General features: G+C 46.3%; 1 protein-coding gene across 1 annotated transcript; it reads left to right on the top strand.

The window, feature by feature from the left end:
• The first annotated feature begins 2,297 nt into the window (after positions 1-2,297).
• Positions 2,298-10,530, top strand: LOC126521402 (uncharacterized). Its single transcript, XM_050170094.3, has 2 exons — positions 2,298-4,142; positions 4,947-10,530. The coding sequence occupies exons 1-2, from the start codon at positions 2,551-2,553 to the stop codon at positions 5,122-5,124; spliced, it is 1,770 nt and encodes a 589-aa protein (XP_050026051.2). The 5' UTR covers positions 2,298-2,550; the 3' UTR covers positions 5,125-10,530.
• Positions 10,531-10,588: the final 58 nt, after the last annotated feature.

Raw genomic sequence — 10,588 nt, 5'->3', positions numbered from 1 at the left:
GATGCATGCATCACAACTTAACAGGGAGCTTTCCACCTGACTCGTCAAAGATCACGGTAGTGCGAGCCCATACTTTGAGAAACTTGTCGCCTAAGCGATGCCGCTCCCAGGTGGGATGGAACCAGACCTCGTTCCGTGCTTTTGCAAGCGCTTCGTGAAGGCCCGGCGCCCGCCCCCCGAAAACTGCATCACAGCGTGCTAACCAAACTTGGTACAAGTACTCTACAAGTAGCACGAAATGATCGATCGCCTGCTTAGGCAAAGGTTGCAAAAAACGAACAGTCTGAAAAGGAGCTAACTGAGCCAACGCTCTGAAACTCTGAAATCCGTGACGTCACGTGACGTACCGGCGTGGAGGTGTCGGTACGAAATTCAAGCAATTAAACTTTCACCTTCATTTCTCTTCCACTGACAAAATTGTTAAAGAATAAACGCTTATTACTGGTCCCAATTGTGACGGGGCCTTTAGTGCTTACTCACTTTCTTAGATCTTTAGGAATTCTCGGGATGAACTCCACTGAGAAAAAGCGTGAGTCATCCGACTCTTCAACAGACAGGACGTTTAAAACACGAACATAATTGCGGAAGACGCGTGCGCTTCGCGCAGCCCACGGAGCACGTAGGCGAAGCTCTTTGCAAAACTCGCCGAGTGGAGCAGCCTTTTGTGGAGAGCAAAAAAAAAGAAAATGTTGTTCGTTTGTACTTGTACTTCGTTTGCTTCACTTTTACCGCAAGTTGCACGTAAATGACCGTCGTTCCGCATTGTCTGGTGGGCTGAGCAGCGAGTGGTGCCGAATCGAAGACCGTCACGGAATTGTGGCTTCGCCTTCCAGAACAAAGGATCCAAGTGTAGCCACTGTCGCGCTTACGAAGAATTGTGTGGTTGGACGGGGAAGCAGGTCAGCCGAGACGCCTTCAGTGGCGGCGAACTGTCCGCATGAGACACGTCTTCCACGTTGGGCCGAATCGCACGGACCTGCAGCGTGTGTGCAGCAGCTCCGCGTGGTCGTCGACGTCGCCTCAACCGTTCGACATGCTGGTGCGTACGCAGGGCTCTGCGTTTGAGGCTTCGCGGAGACAATCACTGTCGTGCCAAGTTGTTGAAAAGGTTTCCCTGTAGTACACTGGAAAAATACGCCGAGCTCAATGCATGCTACGTTGAGAAGAAAATTAAAAAAAAAAAGGGGGGGGGGTGCATATTGGAACGTTTTCGTTGGAAGCACCTAATTAAGTATTCTTGTTTGACTGCTATTCTGCTGCTAATGGCGGCTGGAAATTGAGGATACACTCAATATGAAGGCTTAGTAGTGAATGACTTTCTTATGCAAGAAAACTGTATGATAAACGACAGCTTTGGGCTCTGGTAGCACGCTGTTGAACTGAATTTATGGGATTTACGTGCCAAAACCTCGATATGATTATGAGGCACGCCGTAGTGAGGACTCCGGATTAATTATGACCACTTGGGATTCTTCAAGGTGCACCCAACTCACGGTACACGGGCGTTTTTGCATTTCGCCTCCATCGAAATGCGGCCGCCGCGGCCGGGATTCGATCCCGCGATCTCGTGCTTAGCAGCGCAGAGCCCTAGCCGCTAAGTCAACAAATTTTACTCGATCAGTGGTTGTACGAGCATCAGGTATACCGGAGTTGGCACCGAGCTAAAGCGTCCATTCACTGGAATTCCACAAGCGAAAGATCCTGGAGAAACAGACTTGCACCGCGGCACCTCATATAATTCGTTTATGCGAAGAATCACGGCGAGTGGTATGCATGTGCGAAAAATGCATGTGGCAGCGCGCTTTCGTCGCTCGACTAGAAGCGTGCAATGGTTATGTGTAGCACGAAACACAACAATGCTGAAAACGGACGCTACGTTTGTGACCTGTCACTTTGTGAATTGTGAGTGCATTGCTCAGGGACATACGAGGCGTGCCACGGAAGTGGATCGCTGAACAGCCGTAGTAACCCACAAAGATTGCGTGTTGGGCTTGTTGGCACGGCATACTGAAGGCCTTAGGCGTAGCGCATCTGAAAGGACAAAAGCGCCAGGTGTGTGTGCGTGCGTGCGTGCGTGTGCGTGTGTGTCGGATGCGTTTCGCCTAAGGCCTTCAGCGCGCAAGCACGTGCACGTTACGGTGCAAACAGTAACGTGCACATGCTGCAATTAAACAGTAAAAAAACTCGTGTGCGGAGCACAGGGTTTGTGTTTTGTTTGTATATTTGCAAACAAAACACTAATATAGCAGCTGTAAAGTGTGCGTTTTGGTTCGTTATTCGCAGCTACCAGCAGTCTGCACGGTGCTGACAGCAATACAGACATTTCCTCTCGACGATCTACATCAATCAGCTTTTGGAGAAGCTTCCAAAGAATATCCAGTCATTGTATCGGCCGACATTAGCAGCAAACTGGGTTGGAATCTGCACGTGGAACCACTGCGAAATCGAGAAAAAGCAAGAATCCGCACTCCAGCTGGTTCAACGAAGAGACCAGCCGTTAAGCCCGCTAGGTCTGTCAGGTTTTCATACCATGAAGATCCAGCCTGGAAAATGTTACTCGCGGACACCAATAGGTTCGTCGACGCCATTGACAAGCAGCTAAAGCCCACCAACTCCACGAACGGTGTGTCGTCCCAGCTCGAGCTCGCGGTGATCAATGGCCTGACAAATGCTTCCGACGTTTCATCACCTGAAAACCGCGTACATACGCCAACCGTCACGCCGTCGTGCCAAAAGGGGACTTCCCGGTCAGTTGTGGAAGGCTCCAGAGTACGTGTAGTACCCGATGACGTCGCTGCATTTGCCCGTGGACCGGGCCGTGCTATACCAAGTGCTGTGTCGAAGCGTTTGTTACTAAACGCGAGTCCACTAGCGTCAGATAACGGCAGCGCGAGCGCATTGGCCAGCCGAGTACCTTTGAATCAGTCGAGGGTATACGGTTACAAGGTCCTAGCGGCAGAGCCCAGCGTTGGATCTAAGAGCGCAGGGAACACTTTTAGCGGGCAATCTTCGTCGGTGATCGCCTCAACAGCCCCGAAGAGGCCAAGACTGCTTCGCGGCAGACCAGCTACTATCAAGCTAACCGCAACAACGCGGCTCTCCAAGTTTCCAGGGGCAACCAGAACCAGTGAGACGAGAACAGGTCACGACTCAGCCCACCGAGTTGACGCCGCAACAAAACGTGATGACGGCGCTATATTAGGACAAGGAAGCTCAAACAGCTCCAAGCCCCGGAGAATGCGGCGCAGGAAAAAACGGCCGAAGATAAACCTTTTCCAACCAAGACAGCGCAAGCTGGCAGCAGACGTGAAGTGGCCCCGACGAAGCAAGTGCCGCACTGTCGGAGCACGGCGGCGCACCTGCGAACCAGACCAGCGGAGGCTGGAGGACCACATGACCGACTCGTCCGTGGTTCGACCGCGAGTGTACGGCTTGGAGCCCGTCGTCGGGAGCGAAGAGCGGGAACAGCAGACGAGGCAGCCTGCCGTGAAACGCACTCGTCAAGTGCACCGGCCGCCCGAAGAACCGACGAGTCGTGAGTCGCGAGAGGATTACTACGACTATTCGCCGGAATACCACGCCGAAGAAGACTACCACCACGACTCGTACCCCGAAGACGTCAGCGACGAGGATTCGCAAGAACTGGGCCGTCGAGAAAGTAATCTCGCAAGCCCTGATGCACCGGCACAGAAAGGAGGCCTGGCGAAAATCGACGCCAGCTCGACCTTAGAAAAAGCAGCCGCTAATGATGTCGGATCTGACTACGAATCGATAACGGGCACTGACCGTTTAAACTACAGTGACGCAAGCAAGGACGCAGTGGATCCGGCAAACCAAAGCGCAAGCTCCCGTGCGCTGAACGACACAGTGGAAGGCTTTACACTTCTAATTGAAAGTGACGGCGAGCTCGCCTCCGTCGGATTGCGTCGAGACCCACCGAATTCGACAAATGTCGAGCGAGGTCCGAGCCGTGACTCCGATGAAATGAAGCTACTGCACACAGACCCAACGCCGGCGGCTGCGTCGGAACTTGCCGCCATGTCGGGTGTCCAGCTGATTCGCGATGCAGACATCATTCACGGAGGTGCACACAGTACTTCGAGCGATCGAAGAGAGGACACAGGAGCATCCAAATTTTTCAGGTGATAAATTTGTTACGTAAGATTACATTCGCACCATCATATCAAACCTACAATTCGTGTAGGGATGAAAACATTTCCCTCGAGAATTCACGGCTTGCACATACTAATGAATGAAATAACGATCAAGAGGAATGAAAGCTACTGGCAGTGCGCATTTTCTGCCAATCCACTTACTGATACGCGTGATTCAAGGGAAAATCCAAAGAAGCTCGATGGCTCTCAACTCCTTTTTTTTTTCTTTAACAATACATAATGAATACAAGCTGGTTGCAGGTATTCGTGCGGGATGTCGTGTACCAGAATTCAACAAAACGCATTTGCGCAGTGGCACAATGCCCATTACGTACTGTATGGTCTTCTCTTAAAGACAACACAGCTACGGAGCCGATATAACTTCAATATTTAGCTTTATAGGAAAATGTCGCTCATATGGCCCGTTACGCACGTACCTATGCATAAATATAGTAAAGCCTTCCATTAGTTCTATCCGTCACGTACATCCGTTTAAATAAATAGACAAGAGAATTCGCCGAAATCAAGCTCCTGCAGCCGTCGCACCGTGCTTCACCTTTGGCACTTGAGTAGCGTGGGGAAGCTTAGGCAGATGGGCCGGCTTTCCCATCTCGCTGAGGAGTTTAGTAGCAAAGCCTAGTGAATTAGGAAAAAAAAATCAAGTTGCAATCGCAGCATGATCCCGAGCACTGTGCAAGATCAGCATTACAAAGTTGTCGTTGTAATCGTGCAAATACGCTTATGTTCAATCACAAGCATTTAAAAAAAAATTTTTTTGTTCGATCATCAAAGTTTTGCAGAAGTTTCTGCACACGGACAGCACCGCTTTGGCTACAGGAAAGGCAATGACCAACATTTCACTGGAAGGCTGGAGCTGGCTGACGGCCCCCGTGTCAAATCTGTGGTTGTGTGGGCAGACAGAAGAGGAGGCCATGGAAAACATATCTGGGACTACAACCACAAGGACTGATGACAACACACTGGTGTTATATTTACACAAAGTGTCTGTGCTAACTGCTTCAAGCCTGCAACTGCAGTAAAGCAAAACGTCACTGAGCAAATATTAAGGGCTCTCAAAAAAAAGTTCATTTAAGTAAACATAAGTACATGAGGTTGCCAGAGACAGGGATATATATGTTATCAGGCAACATTCTTCTGTCCTCTGATTACAGACTAATTAATTAATCAACATAATGCATTTGGAATTTTTATTGTATACTGATAAAGAAAACAAAATGCAAGTCCCTGTCCTTTAGACAGCATATTTATTTGTTATTGCTAATTTGTCCAGGTTCTTTTTTATGTTCAAGTTCACTGCAAACCCATATTTCTAAACTTTTCCTGTACAGCAATAAAAAGAACCTGTACACTAATATTTATACAAAGAATTTAGATGTGCTAGTTAATTCTTCACTGCAAGCGCTATAACTATATTACAAGTGCGAAGAAAGATTAAATTTTGGATGATGAAAGGCTAGTGTGTTTCTTTAAATCTAAAGTACTGCCAGTGGATTATGGTTGCGATGTGTACATACTTTGTCATTTACTAAATGTTGCAGTGAGCATAGCTTCTCCTATTTCAGTTTAGCTTCCTTTGTGAGTTTAAAATTAGAAGTTTTGGGTTAACCACTTATCTCTTAGAATTTCACTAGCACATAATGAGATCTTCTAATTACCAACGTGGTCTTCTAAGGTATTCTGGTCAGTTGTGGGTCACATAACTTCCCCAGTACGAGGCAGCATCAGAAAGCTTTGAGACTGGCTCTGTTTTGAAAGAAAAGTAATTTGTGTGCATTAAGACACTGTCACTATTGAAATAGTCCCCTTGCACAGCAATACAGTCCTTAGTCCCCTTGCACAGCAATACAGTCCTTCCAGTATTCCTGCCACTTTTCAAATTTTAATGGAAGTATTCTTTCCTGCATGTACATATTAGTATGTGTGACAGACGATTACACGTCCTTGTGGTGTGTGTTTTGTTTGTAGTTTGCAGTACTGTGCATGTTGTACCTGTAGGGGCCAGTAACTAGCTATAACAGCTAAAGGCCCAAATGGCAATTACTGTATTTTGCATGTAAAGAATTACATTTTTTTTTATTGACAAATAAGGTACCTCAGTGATTTGTGCTCGATTTCAGCTATTGTGTCAAAATGGCGACCACTGGGCTGGGTTTTAATGCGATCAGCATGCTTAGGGTACATCACAAACTGTCTGGGGGCTGACTATCTATCCATCTATTTCTCTATTTCCCGCCAACTCAGATCACTAAGTACTTTATAGTCTATTGGGTAGCACAGTTTTCTGTCATGCTGAGGGAACAGGGTTCGAAACCACTGTCGGAACAACTTTGTTCACTGGCAAGGTGCTGCTGTTCAATGAACCTCCTTAAAGGGTAACTCTGGCGTTTTTCTAACCATATTAGGGTACTGTCATTTTCAGATGGCATTGACAGTCCTGTCACCGAGAGGGTGGCTCAATTTGCTTATAAATTCATCAATAATTTTAAATAATCAATAAACAAGATACCAAAACCGAAACGTGTAGATGCTTCGTGTGACGTCGCGATGATTCGATTACGTCAGATCCTACACTACCACAATGTAAACACACAGAATGCGTGCTAAATACACAGTAAACGTGGCGCTAACGCCAAAGAAGTGATGCGATGAGCCTCCTGACGACACAGGGAACTTGTACAGAATTTCTTAACCAAACAGCGGCGGTTTCAGCGACAGTGGTAGTCTCCGACGTCACAAACACAGGGTGACCAGTAGAAAGTCATGAGTCGAGAACGCAACCAATCATTAAAATTAATTCTCAGGAAAACTAAACGACTTGCAGCCATATTGTTCGCCACAGATAATCAGAGCACAAAAGAGAACGTATATTCAAATTTTCATTAAGATCCGTGAACATCGAAATATCGCCGGAGTTGCCCTTTAAAAGGCCCGTGAAACTGTTCTGACAAATTTTGTAGATGCGTAGTGTACAGCTAAAGTTAATCATTTGCACCAAAATTTGTGTGAAACGTCTCATATTAAGAGAACTACAAACGATTGCAAGTTACCATCCTCCATAGTCATGCATTTTCTCCTCAACTCGTTCGCAGAGTGATCAGGGCTAAGCTCCGCCTTCACTGGCTCTGCGTCATGATGGCCCGTCGTGTCGTCGACTTCCGGTTCTCTAGGAACAAGCATGCGACGCCTCTCCAAACTCTCCGCCAGTCAACCCCGAGCGAGAGCTATCGAAGCAGCGCGCGTTGCGAGCATTCTGTCGCAGCGCCGAACATGTCTGGTATTCCGGTAACCACAGGCTAGCTGGGCGTTTCGACGGATGGCTAGAGGCATAAATTCAAGCTGATGAAGGAACTTTAGCGTAGACATACGTGAGCTGCCTGATCGGTCTCCACGGTCCAGCCACACGTTGGCACAGAGCTTAACCAGCCAAAGAAAGAGCTAATATTGCTCTAACCAAGTGTCAAATATAATAAACATTTACAAAAACAATGTGTTAATGATTACACTCCTGCAAAAATTTACACCAGCAGCAAAGAAGACTACATTTTGTTGCTGCTACTGTGTGTGGTTGAGCTCTGTGCTACCAGGCGGCTGCACCATGCAGACCATTCACATTTGCACTTCTGCTCATCCTGTTAAACGGCACGGTCAAGCGGCCAGGCCCTGTCCCACTGCTCTTGCGTTTACCCTAATACCAGACTCGCAAAATACTATTGCATTAGTAATCTTCCGGTATAAAGTGACGGCCTCAAACGCACAAATCCTGGCGCCGATCGTATAGCGGCAGTCTGATGCACTGCTGCCAGTCCGCTCGTGTGCTGCCTTGCAGCGGCACACGATGTTGCAACTTGACATATTGCCAGTCGCTACTTTTGCAATCCACAACGCAACAAAGTCGAATCATAGTGCTCGCGAAAAGACTGAGACCGACTCTGACCGCAGAGCTCTCGTCGAAATGGAGCACGTTGTAACACAAGCAGCTGACGCTTGCTGTGTGCTGGAAGTGCTTAAATGTAGTGAGATATTGTTCTAGTGCACTCTCTTTCTGTTACTTTCTTTTTATAGAAACAAATTAACTAACATTCCAACTATTACGAACATCATTTGTGCACCATAAAGGTGGAAAAATTATCGATGACGCGTGCCCTGGGCAGCCAATCGGATAGCTCGCCCAGTGACGTCAATTGGGTGACATACATAATATGGGTAGGGGCGGCTGAAAATTCTGCCGAGCAGTGTGCTGCGATCGGCACCGATGTACATTTTTAAAACCTTATAATAAATTACACGCTTAAGCGGAGCACTTAGATGCGTCAATTAATGATCAGAGGGATCTACTCTAACGACACAGTATGTTTGTACAATATCGTCAAAATCGTTTCAGGGTCCCTTTAACGTCAATGTGGCAACTGGCAACAATGTGCAATTGGGTATGAGTCATATGAACCTTAAAAAAACCTCTTTGACATTAATTTGCATCACTGGGTACGTGCAACAGGGTATGTGCCAAACTTCAGTAATTTTCTTCAACGGGTATGTGCCTCACATCAATGAACCTCTCTGGTGCCAACTTGGGGCCACTGGGTACATGCCACTGGGTCTGTGTCGTTCCTCATCAACAAAAACCTTGAAATTTCTCCATTGTTGGGTGGTACTAGATCCTCGTCATATATATTCAGACAATCTTCTCTGAATATATATATACTCACACATGCACCATATAAGAACTTTTCAATGGTGCTGCCAGATGGCACAGTGTGTCAAGAGAGTAGCCAGGCTGCATACATGTATCATACATGAAGTGTTTTGGTGGTCGTACTATAGAATTTCACTAAATTGCTTCAATGCTAATTGCATTAAAGTCAACATCTGTCGTAAGATGGGTTCTGCCGAAATTTTCTGATTTTGAGAAGAGAGCGAAATAAGCACGCACCAAATCTGATGAGTAGGGTGAATATGGAAGCAAAACCACGTTTCCGGCGAGACGCGTGTGTGTGATCTGCGACAGGGTACATTGTCTTCATGCAGCACCCAGCTCCTCATCTGCGCCAGATCAGGCTGTTTTTGCCGAACGTCCTCACTCAGAAGCCCTAAGATATGTCAATAAAACTTGCTGCTCATAGTCTGGCTATTCAGGACAAATTTATGATGCACAATACCACCAATGCCAAAACAGGCAATGAGCATGCACTTTGTCAAGCTGCGCACATGCCCAGCCTTTCTTTGGTCATGGAGATGTTGGGCTTTTCCACTTCAACTGTTGCTTCCTCTCAAGGTTGTACGTGTACACCTAAGTTTCAACCTTAGTGATGATCGTCGGCGTGAAAAACAGGTCATTCGTCAAGTTTTGGTCCCACATATTTTGCTCTTCCCAAAATTCATAACCTAGCTCAAAGGTCACTGTTCTGACATGATTCCTGAAATCAAGCATAGCTCAAAAAAGGTGCTGAACTCATATAGGAAAAGATACCTCCAGTAAATATTCGGAAAATAGCAACAACACCAGAAGTACTGTATTGCTCCGCAAGGGAAATATTATGAAGGTGACAGTGTTTGAATGTGCATAAATAAATTACTTTCTTCAGAACAAGGCCAGTCTCGAAACTTTTTGGTACCACCTTGTATGCTATTAGAATGCTTTAGCCACTATCAAAATGTACCACTAACAGTGCTTGCCTCAACACATTCCAGCCTTGTGTGCACTTGTCATGCTGACTCTCGTACAGATCACAATAAGAACAAATGTGTGTGAGAGACTCTACCTGCTCTCAAATGCATCATTCTGTCTCTATGTAACATGTACATATAGTCCACTAGCTTACTATTACAATGAATGTACAGTGCTCAGTGATCAAAACATGATACTCACAATGCATGGCTGCTACCACTGTTTTGTTCCACTGGTGAGTGCTTGTCCACCAGTGAGTGCTGGATGATTGTTATGAGATCAAATGCAACCACAGTGTGTCATAAAGGCTCTCGTTTTCATCGTATATCACAATGCATCCAAAGTGTCAGCTCGGTGTCTGCGCCAGCAGTCATGCGCTACGAACATCCTGTTTCAATAGCTGAGCACTGTACATACACCTCTGGGCTATGGCCAACTGATGGTACTTACATTGCCTTTTTGTACAGGGCTTGCTTTTACAGTCAAGTGCTCTTCTTAGGGAGCACATCACCTACAATTGTGCAAGCCTATTTAGAAATTTAATTGAAAGTAGTTTAACCAATATAAAGTATTCATTCAGTCGCTTCAGTTTCTTTCTTCTTTCCTTTGATGTAGTTTATCATAGTAATGGCTTGTATAATAAGCAAGTAAACAAGCTTCTACCAAATCATTTGTTTGTTGGTTTGTGTCTATGTTGTAGCATCACTGTTGCTTAAATCTACAGTAACAAGTCAAGAATGCTATATAA

This window comes from Dermacentor andersoni, chromosome 6, assembly GCF_023375885.2.
Source record: "Dermacentor andersoni chromosome 6, qqDerAnde1_hic_scaffold, whole genome shotgun sequence".
Lineage (NCBI taxonomy): Eukaryota > Metazoa > Arthropoda > Arachnida > Ixodida > Ixodidae > Dermacentor > Dermacentor andersoni.
Note: the sequence above shows the minus strand (reverse complement) of the source record. Positions and strands in the feature narration are given on the sequence as shown.

What these genes read in the sequence shown, in the direction of transcription:
- LOC126521402 (XM_050170094.3), top strand. Translation starts at nt 2,551, where the DNA reads ATGTTACTCGCGGACACCAATAGGTTCGTCGACGCCATTGACAAGCAG. An exon ending in GGAGCATCCAAATTTTTCAG is followed by an intron (nt 4,143 to 4,946) that starts GTGATAAATTTG and finishes CGATCATCAAAG; the next exon opens with TTTTGCAGAAGTTTCTGCAC.